Source organism: Fibroporia radiculosa, assembly GCF_000313525.1.
Source record: "Fibroporia radiculosa TFFH 294 genomic supercontigs, scaffold1320, whole genome shotgun sequence".
NCBI classification, from domain to species: Eukaryota; Fungi; Basidiomycota; class Agaricomycetes; order Polyporales; family Fibroporiaceae; genus Fibroporia; species Fibroporia radiculosa.
Window position 1 is genome coordinate 143,500 of NW_012133284.1, and position 18,170 is coordinate 161,669.

At 50.7% G+C, this 18,170-nt stretch overlaps 5 protein-coding genes across 5 annotated transcripts; 2 read left to right on the top strand and 3 right to left on the bottom strand.

The window, feature by feature from the left end:
• Positions 1 to 110: 110 nt before the first annotated feature.
• On the top strand, positions 111 to 1,370 carry FIBRA_02564 (uncharacterized protein; the record flags this gene model as incomplete). The annotated part of the gene is made up of 3 exons (XM_012324423.1): positions 111 to 905; positions 958 to 1,300; positions 1,354 to 1,370. 3 exons carry the CDS (start codon positions 111 to 113, stop codon positions 1,368 to 1,370), a joined length of 1,155 nt encoding a protein of 384 aa, XP_012179813.1.
• A 631-nt stretch (positions 1,371 to 2,001) lies between these two features.
• FIBRA_02565 (uncharacterized protein) lies at positions 2,002 to 3,852 on the bottom strand (the record flags this gene model as incomplete). Its single annotated transcript, XM_012324424.1, has 7 exons — positions 2,002 to 2,071; positions 2,139 to 2,234; positions 2,284 to 2,459; positions 2,511 to 2,735; positions 2,798 to 2,928; positions 2,989 to 3,407; positions 3,467 to 3,852. 7 exons carry the CDS (start codon positions 3,850 to 3,852, stop codon positions 2,002 to 2,004), a joined length of 1,503 nt encoding a protein of 500 aa, XP_012179814.1.
• A 5,069-nt stretch (positions 3,853 to 8,921) lies between these two features.
• On the top strand, positions 8,922 to 10,596 carry FIBRA_02566 (uncharacterized protein; the record flags this gene model as incomplete). The annotated part of the gene is made up of 7 exons (XM_012324425.1): positions 8,922 to 9,095; positions 9,153 to 9,299; positions 9,355 to 9,603; positions 9,662 to 9,832; positions 9,881 to 9,949; positions 10,020 to 10,247; positions 10,306 to 10,596. The coding sequence occupies 7 exons, from the start codon at positions 8,922 to 8,924 to the stop codon at positions 10,594 to 10,596; spliced, it is 1,329 nt and encodes a 442-aa protein (XP_012179815.1).
• Positions 10,597 to 11,285: 689 nt separating this feature from the next.
• FIBRA_02567 (uncharacterized protein) lies at positions 11,286 to 12,798 on the bottom strand (the record flags this gene model as incomplete). The annotated part of the gene is made up of 7 exons (XM_012324426.1): positions 11,286 to 11,332; positions 11,383 to 11,442; positions 11,498 to 11,674; positions 11,733 to 11,907; positions 11,967 to 12,569; positions 12,630 to 12,661; positions 12,714 to 12,798. 7 exons carry the CDS (start codon positions 12,796 to 12,798, stop codon positions 11,286 to 11,288), a joined length of 1,179 nt encoding a protein of 392 aa, XP_012179816.1.
• A 377-nt stretch (positions 12,799 to 13,175) lies between these two features.
• Positions 13,176 to 17,953, bottom strand: FIBRA_02568 (uncharacterized protein; the record flags this gene model as incomplete). Its single annotated transcript, XM_012324427.1, has 8 exons — positions 13,176 to 15,314; positions 15,379 to 15,507; positions 15,567 to 15,727; positions 15,781 to 15,946; positions 16,009 to 16,119; positions 17,321 to 17,501; positions 17,561 to 17,717; positions 17,815 to 17,953. The coding sequence occupies 8 exons, from the start codon at positions 17,951 to 17,953 to the stop codon at positions 13,176 to 13,178; spliced, it is 3,183 nt and encodes a 1,060-aa protein (XP_012179817.1).
• Positions 17,954 to 18,170: the final 217 nt, after the last annotated feature.

Genomic DNA, 18,170 nt, shown 5'->3' on the forward strand with positions numbered 1-18,170 from the left:
ATATGCAACTGCATCAATTTTGCGTATATATGCTATCGGAATTTGTCGAGCGTCCATCATATCTACGGGGACTTAGTATCCTGATCAATTCGTTCAATAACCTGGGAAGCATGGTTCCTGTTGATCCTGCATTTCCAGACGTTCTCAGAGCTGCACACAACTTGAAGGTTCTAAAGATAAGAGAGACCGAGTTTTTACTGAAGCAGTCTCCCGGGCTCTCGGATGCGATAATATCACTATCGAAACTCGTCAGTGTCGATTTCCATTTCGGAGGCGATGCAACCGCCCTAGTGATCCATAGTATGCAGAGCACACCCAGGCGACTAGCTGTTGAATTCATTGAGTCCACGCCGGGCGTCCTCCCGTCATTTACCAGGCTCTCCAATCTTCCTAATCTACACTCTCTCGACTTACACTCTGCACGTATCATAGAGCCTACTGAACCGGACGTCCGTCACTCTTGGCCCTCCGCGCGCGAATTGAGGCTACAGTCCTGCTCTGGGTCGATGTCAGTTTTCGTCCAAGCATTTCCAAACCTTCGAGTTTTGTCTTTGAGCAACGTCTCAAGTGGAACAAGCCAGGGGGAGCCGATCACTGCTTGTTGGCCTCGTCTTGAAAAGCTTTCTGCACGCCTCCCCCGGGACCTGGAACAGTGGCGAATTACATGCCCCGTCCATTATTTACTCTACGGTAATGCCATTACATATGGTGACGAGGTGGAAAACGTCTGCCTCGGTATCAGAAATTCCACCCCGATTGTACTTTCATTGTCAATCGTGGCCACGTTCGTTCAGTGTTGGACGAATATCGTGAAAGATAACCCTCGCCTGAGGGCCCTTCATTTGTGTCTCATTGACAGAGGGCGGTATTATGGCCCGGGGCCGTGCAATCTGTCTGCATGGATGGTGAGGTTCGGATCCCTCTGCTCTGGAGATGAGACTGACTCACTACATCTAGGACCATGTTTTACCAGTGCTAGGGGAGTCTAAGGTGATGTTCCTTCGTTTGGAGATCGTCGGACTTCCGCCTGTCGAATACAGAGATGTAGACGAAGTGATCGCGGAGAGATACTCCACCCGGCTGGCGAGCGAAGTTCCAGCACTTCAATGTCTGGCATTAGAGATCATACCGAACCCTGCTGATAACATCTGGCCCACCGAATCGCAGAGACGCGGCTGGTGGTGGCAAATCATCAACGACAATGGCACACGAAAACTAGTGTCCATTCCGAGAAGAAAAGGAATGCGAGTGCAGGACTACATGACCTCCGTTGCTTTTGAGCCCTCAATGACGAGTATTGGTGCGTCAATTGTGTAGAGTGTATGGGACATTTGCTGATATGGCGATTATTAGAAGCATTATTGCATTGATTATTGAACCATCTTAAGACTTATAGATGGTCTCTTCCCTTCCCTCTCTAATTGATTAACGTCTTCATGGTATATATTGCTCCATATTGTTTCTATTTTCGCAATTTGGCAAATTTGCCTTGACGGAGATTCGGGGACGATTCTGAACAATGCTATTTATCAGTTTCAGACGCTCGTGAAATCGTTTCTCGCGAAAGCAGCAAGCGTGCTGACGGCTGGCAAACCCAACCGGATTCCTCAGACCGTTCGCTCATTGGACTTGCTAGTTCTGCACACAAGTTTTGAGCGACCGCGTTGGACCTTCGGAATATCATTTTCAACGAGTTCAAGGCTCCTATCTGACCTCTTCTACACATCTGGTCTGAGAGGCATCGATGTGCACTGGGTTTCCTAAGGGTTTTAAAATGCGGGCCGGTATGAATGCGGCTGCGACCAATTCCACCAGTTGCAAAGGGACGTTCACTCTGAAGTATGTCTACTGTGCTAGAACCATTAACTCATCAGATCAGGTTTCTTGCGTATTGCGTAGCTACTAATTAAATATTTGCAGCTCCAGTCACTGGCGGTGTCAATGTGAGACAGTCTAGATCATCCGAGTCTGTCCGTCTATCCTTTCTCCCTCTCAAAGCCCTCAAGCTAACGTCGCAAAACCAACAGATGTGTTATCGACGTTGAAAGCGCTGTATACGTTGACCAAGAACCTGTAGGAGTTTGATGGTTAGTTTATCTTCTCCGCGAGTGCGATGCACATCAGCTCTGAGCACTTACGCATCTCCCACCAGCCAGACATTGTCTCCCATTCCCATATCCACCCCGATTATCGCGCCCATACAGGTACCTTCTTCCAGCTCTCCGGCATTGAAACTAATGACAGACGTTGGTACAGCGCTTGTGTAACAGAGGGACAACGTACCTATCAGCAGACATCTGGAAGTCGTTCCCACCCCAGCTAAAGGAAACTACCGGGCTCGAATCGCACGAAAAGCTGTAATATCCCTCTTCGAATTGAGATGCGCCTTCGATTCCCTGGTAGACTTGTGCGACCACATCGGGAGGTCCGTAGATGAGCGATGTCCCTGAGTCAATAACCTGCGACCAAATTGACTCGACAGGGCTGGGGATCAAGAGAGTGACACGTACCGTTTCAAAGTCACTCGCGACGCTCTGGCCACTGATGCTAATGCTCGCACCGCCGATCTGCCAGTAGCCCACATCTGAAACGAGCGGATGGTACTCGATCGATCCTGTGTAGCGTGAAGAGTCCGTGCCACCGAGGAAGAGCTCTGAGTCATTCCCGGCGAGGTAGAAGCCAAACACGCCTTCGGGGACAGCGTTCTGCGCAATAGCGGTCCAGAAGAACGGATTCTAAACCAAGGAAAATAGTTGTCAATGACTTGTCGATATATCCAACAGGCAGGGTATGTAACCTGGTTCAGAACTGAAAGTGCAGGCCATGCCATTCCCACAAGGCCATCCACAGGAAGCTCCGACAGACTCCCACTTTCCTGGGCCACAACGCCAAAGTACTGTGCAGTGACATTCACACCAGCAATGTTCACTTCAAACAAATTTCAGTCCCGTCAGCGTCATATCCTTCATCACGACCAACAGATCGTACCGACGTCCGTGTATACCTCCCCGGTCGCGCCGCTCGTGTCATCGCCTCCACCATACGCCTCTTCGAAAGTCCCACTCTGCTGTGCACTCGTACTCGAATCCTCAGGGTTGTACGTGTCTTGTCCCTCACAGCCGGAGCAGCTAGTCGAGGCCACGAAGAGGTCTGCTGAGCCTGTGTCAAAATCCATCATGAAGGTTTGCGGGGGTGTCCCGATTGTGATTGTGCCTCTCCATAACAGATATTCGTCTTCATCGAGGAGCTCCACACCTTGCTGTGTGGATGTGGGAACAGCTCCAGATGTCTGTGTGGGCACCGGCGTCGCTACAGGTGCAGTGGCGCTAGACGGGATGTGTGCACCGTGGCGATAGTTCGTCAGGCCAACCTTGTTGTCGATCACCATAAGGTTTTTGCGGTGTTTGCTGGTGAGTTCGCAGAGTCGATTCAAAACGCGAGACAGAAAGAACTAATAAGCACATACTTGATCGTTCGAGCAGTCATGTCGAGGAGCCTGTCGAAAGTGAGAGTGTCATTCAGCATACTGAGATCGATGCGCTTTTTGATGGGTATACGAACTGGCCCGGGGCCCAGCTCTGGTTGTGTAAGCGAGGACGTCTTTGTCCCAGGATTGAATGGAATTTTAGAGAACGCAGACGAAGTTGGGACGACAGTCGAAGTCGGCTTGACGCTGTCTGGAGGTGCGGTCGAGAGCACAGGCGGCGGCATCGTTGGGATCGACCCATGCCCCCTGGATATATCACCTGAGAGCTCCGAAGGGACCGTTATGGGCTCGTAGAAACGTCCTGTTGGAGATGCGGATGCAAGAAGACCAAGCGCAACGGTGAGTAATGACACTTTGCAGAACATATTACCTGTGCTTGGAAGGATAGTGTAAGTTGGTGCCGAGAGGCTGTTTTCAAAGGAGTGAAAGTATGCTCGTTGACTGCTTGAGATGAGTATGGCTACTTATATGCAGGTTAGACAAGTGGCCATGATTCTCAGCGGCATCTCGAATGAGACGAATCATTTCGCAGGTGAGATATGTCAAATGACTCGGATGTGGCCATGCTATTATGATCACCATCAACACAGCGTAAGGGAGAGCTCGTCTGAGAACATTTCTCAAGTTTTCCTTGGGTCACACAAGACACAGTGGCTAATAGGAACTGCTTGATGTAATTATGCAACTGTGATCTTCTGGGAGGTTCCATTTCGTTCACATAGTTACGCTCAAGTACTGATCGTTGGAATTCCTCCCAAGGTCTGACGTTCAAGCTCGTCGCGACGAGTATGGCTCGATGATCACCTTCATCATCGATGCCATTGACGCCAACCGAGTTATCCGCTTACCTTTACCTGAACTACGAGAAAAACTTCCGAGTAAGTTCAACTGGTAATGAAATAGCTTCATCAGGAAAACTGCCCCGCGCTAATTATTGCTATAGCCCTGCTAACGCACGCTATGTTTCCAATATTGTATCTACCCCATCTATTCGTTGTTATTCTAATGTACTCTGGTAACCAGGCACCATATCTGCAACATGATTTCTAGTCTTTGTCAGTGATCAGGCAGACTGATCCATCATTTATAGTTTCAACCTCAAGAGCTTTCAAGCTTTACAGCAGCAATGTAAGCCCCCTAAGGTTAATTCTAAGCTAGCCTCTACTTTCATGATGTTTCTTCCGGGCGCAGCTCATGATTTTCCCTTGCTTACTATCCATATGAATTGAAATCTTGAGCAATTCTAATGACACTGATACTGATGGATCCTGTGTCTGTCACACAAGATAGGTCAAGAATCTCTGATCATATTCAAAGTTCTGTCACGTCCGAGTCTCGTGTGCACTCTACCTTTGGCTCAGTTGTCTTGCCGCGCGAGCCAAGTTGGTGCTTCACCTAAGCATGCTTGTTCAGTTGTCTCATTGAACTTTATCTACCCGTTCTTGGCATACAGTTGCGGCAGAAACCTGACACGATATACAAGAAAAGTAGTCTTCTGAAAATAAAACCAGCATACGTAGAACATGGCAGGATAGTACACAAACAAGTAAATCCAACAAAAAAGCAGTGGCATCGTCCATAAATCCACACTGTTCCATACCAGAGTCCCCGCAATACATCCGCCAAATCTTGAGTACTCATCGTCGTCGTACTCATCGTCCCAGTCACCAGGATCCATCAACGCCTGTCCGCTTTTCGAGAGTATCGCAACTGGTGGAGCTTGCACCAGGATGTCATTTGGATCAACCTCCTCGTCACTGTCACCATAGATATCATCTTAGGCACTCTGAGCGGCGCCAGCTACGCTTACGGACGCAGCGAGCGTAGATGACCATCTAAGTTCGCGTTGGTCATCTATATTTGGCCCGCGCGCCATTGAAAGCCATATCTGGCCGAGCAACCTGCAGCGGTGCGTTGGAGGGAGTTGAGTTGGATTAAGTTGAGGCAGAAGGTTGCCGCAGCTGCTTTCTTTACAAGCACCCCATCCCTTCTCCATCGTGCCGCCAGTTTCCTGTACACCGAGAGCTTGGGCATTGGCGCACAGATAATCGTGCAGAGATGAAGTCGTTTTGAGCGCGAAAAATAACTCACGTATATGAATGTTGTACGCGGGGGCAGCGAGCGTGGCGGGTGATATTGTTGTTCACCCAAGTTCCGACGCGGTGACTACGATCGCGCAGAACGCCGCGATGGATCATACACTCTATCGCGTTGGTACTTGGTAGTGCGAATCCCGCTCCGAGGGGTATGTCTTCCTCTCGTAGAGCAGCTCGGCGACTCCGTGCCCCCACTTGGAAGTATTTATTCCAAGTGCTTGCAATAACTTGTCGCTTTCAAAACGGGGACAGCGATAAATATTCTTCGGCTCGTCGAGCCCTACATCGTTGCTCATGTTTGCGTAGCGAATAGATGATATGAGAATGTATGATGAGCCGTTGGGACGAATGCTTGAGCATCTCGTCAGCATCCAGAGAATCACAGCTCATGGCTCAAATGCTACCTAGTACAAATTGAATACCTTCCTAGTTTGAGTACGATCTGGAAGGCGAAGCCTTCCAGAATGTCTCTGCACAAGGAGTGGTCGGTTGATGGTTCACGGATCTATATTGCGCGAAAGTCTCATTGATCGCGGCGTATCTCAGGAATGTCTGAAATCCTCCTAATTGGTACAAATTCATCCTGCTCATTCAGCCGGTGCCGCGTTCGTCCAGTCGAGATGTCTAGAACGAGTGCAGATGTTGAAGGACAAGACAGGATGTTAAAGGCCAAGTCTTATTGGTGTTGCTAGTCGAACGCTGACTCCTGCCAGTCGCGGAATGCCGACCAGAAGGTAGGAGCTCGGCCCCTCTGGCGCTCTGAGCTCCGCCGCAAAACAGTTTGTTCGTCAGAACGGGCAGTGCATTCTACACACCACTGACTGTGCTGCCCCTGTCAGTCGCACTAAAATGTCTGAACTCAAGCTTTTACCCGGTGATAGGTTTTCTGAGTCGATTCGCTCCTCAATAAGTGCCCGAATCCTCAAATAATCCTGGTTTTCATGAGAATGAAGCCTGTGTGGAAATGGAGAGAAGACAGCTGGCATCGGGTCAAAAAGAATGAATGGGCTTTCGACAATGACGCTCCTGGGACTGAAGATGTCGTCAGCTGTTCGCTAGAACCAAAAGACGAGAACGAGATTGTTTCCAGTGAAACAGAAGATGTCCCCATGTCCGAGTAGTTGGTGTCTATTTCTTGTAAGCTAGTTCATTGGTTGACGTCATTATTCAGCATGTATCAGTATAACCACCTACCTATATGTGTTATTATTGTCGGAAGTAGTCAAACCGGTGATGTGCAATGTGACCTCTCGATGGATGAATATGCATAGCGCGTGTGCTGCGTCAAGGAATGTGTGACAGAGAGCAAACATTGGGAATATCTATAATCTCTTCGTACAGAGGGAAACTGACCACACCTCTGCGACACACGCATATGTGAGTACGGAAGGTTGCAGGACAAATACATGTAAACAATCGTTACTATACATGTCCGTTACTAATAGTCCCGTCTGTATATTGCGAATCTGGAGAAGGACAGTAAAGCATACTAGCGACAAGAAAATAAAACGTGTTTCGCGTGACGGTTCGTTAGGATAACGTTAGGCTGGAAAAGCGGGAAAGAGAGAGCATCGCTGCTAGACGACGATAATACAAGCAATAGAAAGAATAGAAAGTGGGGGGAGCATAACTGATAAAACATATACCAGTATTCAGCCACGCAATAGGTTGGGTTCTACACACAGACATGTCGATAGATCTACATTATCCGAAAGTATGAGAGGCGATTAGAACCCAGGTATGCCGCCCTTGAAACCCATGACGTTTTGCGTTCCAACGACAGACATAGAACCCGGGCTTACCATTGGATGGCGCATTACGCTCTGCATAGCGTACGGGGTGCCCATGCCTCCCATGTTCATTTGGATTTGCATCAACGGGTTCAGTACCATCATGTTCGTGTTCATCCGCTGCATGCCTATATGTTGAGCAGCGTATGCAAGCGCGGTAAAATTGGATATCGCAAATAAATACTGTCCAGACGGCCCAGCAAGGGTAATTGAGTAGATGCAGAGGGGCCTTGCTGGAAACCTTGAACTTATATCTGAGCTTGGACAGCTTGCACTTTCCGCATTGCTTGTAGCTGAGGAACGATGACCGGGTCAGAACATACACGAGAGACATACCTCGTGGAAAGCGAAATCTTGCAAGAGAGAGGTTCGCGCGGAATGAGTATGGAAGATACGCACCATCTCCTGTCTAGCATCCAGAAGCAATTCCTGAGTGTCACAAGACTTGGTGACTCGTTCGCGTTCCTGCGTGTTGTTGACGACAACTTATCCTCACATTAGCTCAGAGTTTATGAAATCAAGACGTCGGCGTACTTCAGCCTGATGTGCCTCAAGAGTCAAGTAGGCATTGGGGATGTCGCGAACAAAGATCCATCAAACCTTGAATACTCCTTTCCACTTGTCCGATGCCCACACGGTATTGCTGCGTGTAAAGTCGACCTATACGTGAGGAGGATCAGCGTAAATACACATTGGATTACTTATCAAGGCGTTTGTTTCCGGGATCAGTAGAGCGCCTGATCTCGTACTTCAGCGACTTATGGACATCATCTTCTGTGTAAGACTTGATGACAAAATATCGCGCCTTCAACAGAATGCTTAGTGGGAAAGATATGATAACAGCAATATCGGCTTACAATGGACGGTGTGTCGAAGTCTGCTTCAGAGTTGTAACCTTTAGTCGCGATGAGTGTACACTGAGTTGGTAACGTTGAAAATAAACTCGGACCGCTTTGTAGGTATCAGTAGAGGCTCCGTTCAACGAACAACGCTCAACCAATGTCGTCTCACGACGATGACGCTCGATTTTTCCTTCCCAGGTAAGTTCCAAATACTGAGATATATAATACTGGATATATATTACCCGACCCTCACCACGATTTATTCGCAGCACTAGAAGAGTCCGAGTGAATAGCGCGAGCGCCGCGCTAACGATCAACGATTCAATGGCTTACTGTCGTTATGGCTCGGCGGTAACCGTCCGAGCGCGTATGTATCGCTCGACACTGCCGCATGCAAGTAACATTGTTGCAAAACCCTGCATTTCTACATCCAAGCCATGAGATCCAGTGAACTCGAGCGAATGAAAACATACCAGAAACGTGTTCATCTCTTTAAGGTTAGTTCCTGGACTTCTGATTATGGAGGCTGAATGGGCTCTGTGCAGGAGACTACTGCCTTGTATATAGAGCTATGCGAACCTTTGTTGACCTCACAATCGAATTCCAAGGGCCGCCCCTCCAATAAGTCCTCTACGCGGACGAGCAACAAAGATACCACTATCACCAAAAGGCAAAGAGAGTCTGTTTCCATGTGACAGAGATTGACATGGCTGTGCCGACTGATTTCGTCAATTTACCAAGGTGGATCGATAAATTATACAATGGTCTCAAGAAATGGGCAACCTGGGATTTTTTGACAGCAATTGTGGAGTGGGAGTCTTGCTGCGACATCATCGTCGAGTTGAGTGAAGACGCTGAGTCCATCAATCCAAAGCACAAGGTCTGTATTTCAAACACAAGTTTCTTGAGCGTTGACCCTCAGTGATGTCTGCGCCAGATAAATATGGATAAAGAACTGGAGGAATTAGTAATACGAGACTTGGTGGACCCAATTCAAGCTGTCGTCTCCTCCAAGCGAAAGATGGATGCTGTCATGGAGTTCGAAGAGTCTGAAGCGGAAGCTTTCATCGAATATCTTCATAGAGTCAGTACCCTGCTAGCACGGTACGGCTTCATCTCATGACATATTATTACGGCAGGGTATGGGTATTTTTACGGCCAAGAGCGACGAGTACAGGACGACTTTTCATTTGATACGAAAGCTATGCGCTCACCATCGATGCTGGCCGAAAGCATTTTCAATATCCAAGAATCTGACCACAGTCGGTAAACAGCCTGCGGGGTCTGGATCTTTTGCAGACGTGTGGGAGGGTAACTACGGTAAACAAGCCGTAGCTGTGAAAGCTATCCGCATTGCTAGCAGTGGTGATCTGCAAACAATGATGAAGGTCCGTGTTTTAAAACCACCAGAATGCGTGTTGATTCACAGAAGAGTCTGCGTGGCAGAGTTTCTGCAAAGAGGCGGTGGTTTGGAAATATCTGACCCACCCGAACGTCGTGCCATTTTTGGGCATCAACACGACCCTTTTCAAACTTTGTATGGTGAGCAAGTGGATGGAGGGAGGCGATATCAGATCATACCTGAACGAAAAGCCCGACGCATACCGTCCAGATCTGGTAGTGTGTTTTTGCTTTGATTCCGGACTCTACTCACGGCTGTCCTAGATTCTCGACATTGCCTACGGTGTGAAGTATCTTCACTCGGTCGGTATCGTCCACGGTGACCTGAAGGGTGTATGTCCATTACTGTTTTCTTACTTTCATGACCACTTGAGGTGGGCTCACACTCGATCGTATCACATAGCTGAACATACTTGTCGACGAGAATTCGCACGCATGTATCGGCGACTTTGGCCTAACAAGCGTGAAGTACGAATCCACCAGCATGAACATGGCAACGCTAGCATCCGTCTCTCCAGGTTCTCTGAGATGGATGGCTCCCGAAATGCTCGATCCCGAAAGTTTCGACATGGAAATCACAACAACTTTGGTTGAGAGCGATGTTTACTCGTTTGCGATGGTGATGTGGGAGGTCTGTATAAAGTTTTTGCTGCTGACGTCACTTCTCAACGAGCTATTTCCCGACACAGATTTTCACAACGCAAGTGCCGTTCGCTGAATTCCGCATGGACGCTCAAGTGATGAATCAAGTTCTGAATGGCAATCGTCCACCACAGCCAAAGAGTGCCGCCAAACTCGGATTGACGGACGAAGTATGGGAGATCATGGAGGACTGTTGGAAAACAAAGTGGAGCAAGTGGCCGAAGATCTCCAAAGTTATTGATTGGCTGGAGTACGAATTCGACGAATTCGAGAAGCAGAACTCGGCGTCGGATGCGCCATCATCGGAAGCAGAAGACAGTTCGGATGAAGATGCATAGCATGACGAAGAGCTGTGCCACTGGTGTGGCGACCATTTACCAGATCATCGTCCGTGAATTAGACGTGCGATATTGTACGTGACTAGTGACCTTCCTTATTGAATTGTAGCTTGAAGTGGTCTGTAATTGGACGATGTACTGTAGCCATGCACTCCCTACATTTTCAAGTTGTAGATCTTCCGATGTAATGACACACGTGTACACGGCTGGTAATGAAGCATGCGAACCTCATTGCATCTGGACCTAGTGGGGTCAGGCATTGTCTTGCACACACTTGAAACCAAGTCATTACTTCTGAAAATGAGTTCCATTGAGTTCTCAGCAGACACAGTAGTCGCGGTTGAACGCGGGTGTATTCTGTTCCTAGTATAACGTACAACATTATTGTATGAGACCCAGCGTGTACTATAGCTTGCACTGCACCCTACCAGCCGGGAAGATGAATGCAGCGCGGACGTGATAAGCATGAACGTCGTAGGACGGGTGTGAGGAGCTGGGTGTGGGATAAACACCAAGCATGGACGGAGAACGGCAGTTAGTATGGATGGGCAGGTATATCATCTACAATCTAGCAACACAAAGCAATGAGGATAAATAGGCGGAAGGATGAACTTCCGGTGCGATGAAGGATGAGCTTCAGGTGCTATATAGCACTAGCATAGATATATGGTTGGCAAACGATCGTCCGCTTACAGCTGAAGCTTCTTGGGCTGCTCCCATGTGTACTCCGAGTTGCCTGATGTGGCATTAACGACCTTGCATACAAAGAGAGGCAACAGAGCTCACCAAAGTGGCCGTACGACGCCGTCTTGCGGTACTGGGGCTTTTGCAAACCAAGATGTTGGACTAAGAGCAAGCAGTCATAAATAGAGCCGTAGATACCATAGCAGATGATACATACCAATGACACCTGGTCGGAGGTTGAAGTTCTTGCGGATGATGTCCACGAGTTCCTCATCGGTCTTCTTGCCAGTACCGTACGTGTCGACGTAGATCGACAAAGGCTCCGCAACACCAATAGCATAGGACAGTTGGACCAACGCCCGGCGCGCAAGACCACCAGCAACCAAGGACTTGGCTGTCAACATAGCAAGCATGTAAGTGCGACTGTCGTTTTGACGTTCACGTCGACATACCAATCCAGCGAGCAGTGTAGGCAGCAGACCGGTCAACCTTGGACCAGTCCTTGCCAGAGAAGGCTCCCCCACCGTGAGCACCCCAACCACCGTAGGTGTCGACGATGATTTTACGACCAGTGAGACCAGCATCACCCTGAGGGCCACCAATCACGAAGCGACCTGAAGGTTGGATCTAAAACACATAATGTGAAAAGATGACTCCTCATCAAAGCATGAAGTTCACCAACTGACGTGATACACCGTGCGCGCGTCGAGCAGGTTAGCAGGGATGACTTGCTTGATGATCTTCTCCATGATCTCCTTGCGCAAGTCCTCGGTCGAGATCTCCTCGGCGTGCTGCGTCGAGACAACAATCGTGTCGACGCGGAGAGGGATGGTAGCACCGCCGTCCTTTTTGTACTCGACAGTGACTTGCGTCTTCGAGTCGGGGCGGAGCCAGGGAAGAAGGCCAGAACGACGAGCGACAGCCATCGCCTCGTTCAAACGGTGGGCGAGGACAAGCGTGAGGGGCATGTACTCGGGCGTCTCGTCGGTCGCGTATCCGAACATAATGCCCTGGTCACCGGCACCAATGTTCTCAAGCGCGCCATGGTCGAGGCCCTGCGCAATATCAGGGGATTGCTGCTCGATCGCGACAAGGATGTTGCAGGTCTTGTAGTCAAAGCCCTTGGACGAGTCGTCATAACCAATCTCCTTGATTGTGTTGCGGATGACCTTCTGGAAGTCGATCTTCGCCTGAGTGGTGATCTCGCCGAAGACCATGATCATGCCGGTCTTGGATGCGGTCTCACAGGCAACTTTGGAGAATGGGTCCTGCGCGAGACAGGCATCGAGCTAGAGCGCGACGGATGCTCAGAGCTCCAATCTCGTAAACATCACTGTAATTGCACTCACAATGGCATCGGAAACCTGGTCGCAAATCTTATCTGCTCGGACGTATGAGACTTCTATCTGCAGTCTAACTGCAGCACTGCTTACCGGGATGGCCCTCGCCAACAGACTCGGACGTGAAGAGGAAGTGGCCAGGCGCGAGGGCAGCTTGTGCGGAACCGTTGGCGGACATGTTGAGGGCGAAAGGACGGCGGGAGGAAGTGAGAGAGGCGAAAAGCCAGTCAGGTCTTTAAATTTCGGCGTCCACGGACCCCGAGCACCGCGCGCACGCCATCTGCCAAAGTTTCTTGTCGTTCGATGCTGGTGCGACGATTTCGATTTTAACAGCAGTCCGTCCCTCGCCTCGCACGTCGTTCGGGACAGCTCACACATAAATGTTTCCAGAAGCTGATGCCAAGTTGCGCCTGCCTAATAAATACTACACGATGCGTTCTTTTCTCGTACAAACAACACCGAAATACACAGACATGGGAACCGATCGTCGCGTCTCTATCGCGCTTGAGAAGTATGATACAGCACAGAACATACTAACTTTCAATGTACAGATACTTACAAAAGTCCTACTCCTAGAGGGTCTGAAGAGGCGGATGAAACAGGATGGGGTGGCTCAGATGAAACCGACGGGGGCGGGGAAAGCGAGGGGATATCTCGTCCCGCATTTTGAGATAACGATCCTATTCGTGAGACTGAGTGGAGAGTGCGTGAGGATGACTGCAAAGAAGCACCAGGCAGCGCAACCGTCGGATCCAAAAGACTCGGGTTTGAAGAGGCAGGTGACGAGCGCACTGGCGCTGGCTCGGGCGTGGGCGAGCGCGCCGAGCTCCAAGGGTTGTCAAACAGCATCGAAGGCACCTCCGGGTGCGCCTTTGTCGTTGACCAGGGGTTGGTAGAGCTAGGTCCAATCGTGTGCGAGATTCCGGAAATGCGGGGAGACGACGGCCGCCTGCTGTGTTCCTGCACCTCCCCCCAGACACCAAGCTCGTCGCGGCTCTTCAACTCGCCACCCGCGGCGTTCCCGCCCGTCCCCGTGCCAATTGCCAATCCCCGAAAGTCCTTTGCCACCCCTCCATACACGTCCTGAACTGCCGAAAATGCTGCGGTTGCATTTGAAGAAAATCGACCCCACATCGAGCGCACATTGGTGCTGGACAATAGCTCTGTCACTTGCAAAGTGGGAGGTACACGGGACGCGACTGATGAGCGTGAGACGGGCGAAGGAGTACGGGGCGGCACAACCCTGCGTCCCGAGGCGCTGTCTAACCCGTCACGTATACCAGGTGCATCCAGAGTCAATGCCGAACTCCCGAGTGCCGAGCCTGGCGCCGAAGGCGAATCGCTCCTCTCAAAAACTCTCCGAGCGACCGTTTGCGATGGAGGGATGCTGAGGGAGGGAGATATGGCAGGGGACGGCGGAAGTGGAATAGAATATGGAACCGTACCCACTGGATCATCCGCAGAGCTCTCTATTGGACCTACAAATTCTGTTTCCGGAGCGAGCTGGCGAGTGACAAACCTGCCATTCATCTCCTCATCCGTGCGACCGTATAGTTCGTGCCAGAAACGCACATCCCTGGGATTGGGCAAAAGCACGCCCATATCTGCTTTTGGTACACGGCTGGTTGAGTCGTCCAGCGAGGAGTCGTAATCAGGATTGCGATTTAACTCAACCTCGGGTGGTGAGTTGAAGAAGTCCCATACGCTCACGGTACGCTCCCATGGCGGCAGATTACTACCCTCACCTACACGCCGTTCGCGTTCAGTATTGAACAAAAACGTACCAAATTGGCATGAGTACAAGTGGTAGTGTAACTGTCGGAGGAAACGCTCGTTGAACTCGAATCGTTCTGGGAATTGTCGCTGTAGCTGTCGCACGCACTCCAGCCATTGGTGGAAAACAGGGCTAGTCTCCTTGATGTGGTGCTGGGAAGCGAACCGGTTCTGCATAGATGCCAAGAAGGCCTGTGCGGCTTCCGCACCGCCACCAGCGCCCGTATTCTCAACTGGGGCGAGGAAGAACTTTTCCGAAGACAGATGGCCGCACCGATCCAGGAACTTGTGGCCGAATGAGACCCAATCCTTTTCGACCAGGATCTGGAATCCGCGCATCGTCCGATAAAACGGATCCAAGCAGAGTTGGGACAATGACGATAGTTGCGCAGTTCGGTCCCAGCCGTCGGAACAGTGGATGAGAACGTGTGACGAATTAACATGGACATTCCGCACGATGAGCAAGGAGCCTTCTATGATCGCCGAGATATGCTTGAGCCATCCTGACCGCCGAAGTGCTTGTCTATCGAGCACGGAGGTCACAGTCCCTTCACCAAGGCGTTCTTCACTAGTCCCTAGGACAGCCGAGGCCATTTCCGTCTCCCTGAGGGCTTCTACAACTTTTGCCAGGGACTCCCGCATCACGTGTATGTGGTCGATTCCGAGGTACGCTTTCTTTGCATCTTTGTAGTGATCCATATTCTCCGTGCCTGCACCTTTGGCCGTGTTGGCCATAGCATTAGTAGTGGGCCGTGCGTCAATGATCATGTTTGTCGCGGTTGCACCGTACACGGGGCCGCTGGAGGCGCGTGATTCAGGGGACCAATGGGACTGAAAGACGGCTTCAATGAGCTTCTCGTCTTGTATTGAACGATTATTCGTTAATCCGACCATCGGCTGGCTGGAGCGCGTGATGCTTCCCTGCATTATCCACCACGACGTCAGATACCAGCCGTAATGGCAACGTAAGTACCACTCTACGAACGTAATTTGCCCAATGAAGGTACGTCAGTACGGGCAACCTAAACTTGCTGCGGTACTTCGATGCATACTGCAGTGTCGTGTCGCTTATGCGAGTGGGCACGACGAGTCGCGCAGGGTATGTTGGTGAGAACTAGGGCGACTGAGGGTTATGAATGAATAGATGAGGCGCGCGGCCCTCCAGCGACGCACCGAGTAGTCTCTGTTAATATCGGTAAACCGCCACGCCTTTGTGCGAGAGCCCACCCCCATACGCCCAAACTCCTCTCGCGGAGAATACAGCGACCAGCCTGTCTGGACCGCATACGGAGGGTTGGGGACATAAAAGAACGCATATAACTGGTTGACGGACGCTAGGCGGCGCGGCTAAGTGCCCGCTAGGCAATGTATCGGAAGAAATACGCACTTGCGACCGTCAGCTCCTTCACGCTCTCAAATACGTCCACCGCGTCCGTCTCCGAAGCAAACACCAGCGCCAGCGCTTCGAAAGTGCGCGTCCGGACGCTTAGTGGGTATTGTCCCTGCAGGGTGAGCGGCAGCCGCGTCACCAGGGATATCAATGGGTACGGGACCTGTGTCCGCCGGGGTTTGTGAGATGTGTCCGCCGATAAAAACGAGTCTCAAGACAACTAACCCATGTCTCCTCCTTCTCTGCGTCGTCGTAGTGGAAGATGAGATGGTGCGCGGTTAGATGGATCGTTCCTGAGGAGATGGTTCCTGCTTTGCTGCAGAGAACACCTTCGACCTGGTCGGGATGTGAGTCTTGTCACCGGAAGTGGCGTGAATGGACAAGAAAACGACATGCCTTTGCTACCCGGATGGCGTCCATTGCAGCGGGAGATGGGCTCGCAGCAGACGGGCAGTGGCAAAGTATAACCGACTCACACGGCGCGCGATAGGCGCATACCTCAATGGGCGCTTGCTCTGCACCGCTCCGAATCTTGTAATACCGCCGGATTTACCTGCGCGCCCAACAGCACTGCACCAGCTCAATTTTCGCCATACTGAATTCCCTTTGTCCTCCATCGACTGGAACAAACCCGCCGGCGGCAGTGCAGAGCTGAATGGCGGCCTTGTTTGCAAAAGTCGCACACTTTCATTTGGCGCAGGTCTCTTTGCCTCACCTGGAATGTCGATCCCTTTCTTCGTATTTTGTGCACTCGTAGCTAAGAGGCGGCTTGTCGCCACAGATGTTTCCATCGCATTTCGTCATGAAGGTGCTCTGAAACAAGGACGACACCGACTTCGTTACCTTTCCGAGGCCATCCCACAGCGCTAGCGCTCTAGCGGCCGTCATATGGGTGAAGCGATCGCAGGATGTGAACCACATTACTCGTGCAGTAAGTCCAGAAGCGTATGTGCCGCGTCACTGGGAGCACACATTCTGCAGAGTCGGGCAGCTGTTATAAAGCTTTCTTTGTCGCATCTCCGCTACCATGATCTACAGCATTAGTTCATACGACCTCGCTTTATCGAGCATTGCAGACATCGAGCGTTGTATGTTACTGCTATAACAAACGAGGTGACTGGGGGAGAGTTTACAAAGCAGATGTGCGTTGGCATAAAGTCACAAACTGCCCACCAATTCGTGCTGCTTTAGATCTGCTCAGTAGTAGTGTGATCACCGCATCCTTCATAGTCTCACAAACAACAGCACGCGCTACAGTAGAGTTTCCATGGTAAACTACAATCGTTTAAATTTTCTTTATTCCATTGATCAAGACGTCTCCGTTCATGAAGACATAAACAATGCAAATACTATAGCAAGAAAACAACATCGACAAAGACTCACTAGCATCCCGCTCCCCACGTCCAACCCTCTGCATGATCTATAGCACATACCTAAAGTCTCGGTTCTGGATATCTGTCAGGTCCAGGAAGGCCTATGGGGTGGGGTTCGACGGTAACGCGCATCCAAGCAAGACAGAAGGCAGTACGGAACGAACCTTATCGACCTTCTTCTCCTCACCCGTCTTCTCATCTATCATGTACACCTCATCATACATCGGGTCGTGTGGCTCCGCGTCGCGCCGCACATTCTCCCGTACGAGCACCCATCGAGTGACCAGCAGCAGTACGAGACAGGTGGCCCAGCACGCAGTAAGGATCGCCCATGGGACATGGTTCCTGCGAGGTAGGCACGGTATCAGCGACTTTACCCCAATTGAGAATGAAAAGATACGCACCGAGGCTGATATTTCACCAGCCAAAACTGCGGCCCGACGGCATTACCAAGGGCATATCCGACCATGACCATGGCGTTCATCGTTACGCGCTTCGTGTGTCCTGCTGTAAGCGATCCGACCCACGCCAGGACAATGACAAACGGCGCGAGCATCGTGACTAGACGCAACAGCACAACATTCATCAGTGCGGCATCGGCATTGGATGATCACCCATCGCGAGACAACAGACGCGTCAGGGAAAACACGGCACGCACTCGAAATCCAGTATGAAAACAATAGCCCTACCCTGTCCGACGATGGCAGCGCATTCACGAGGATAGAGCCGAGGACCGCCACGGCGTAGGAAAGTGCAGCCGAATATGCACGGCCGTTAGGCCAGTACGTCGCGGACATCGTCGTGCAAAAAATTGCGATGACTGCGCGTATAAAAGTGAACGAAGGAACGCATGTCCGTTAGCGCAGATAATAGATTGAAAGTACGAAGACGCACTCTGAACGACACCGTCGACACATCCGAGCAGCGTAGTCTGGAGATCGGTGAACCCGAACTCGGAGACGATGATTTGTCTCTGGTTGGCGAGCTGCGTACGAAAATCATGTTAAATCACCT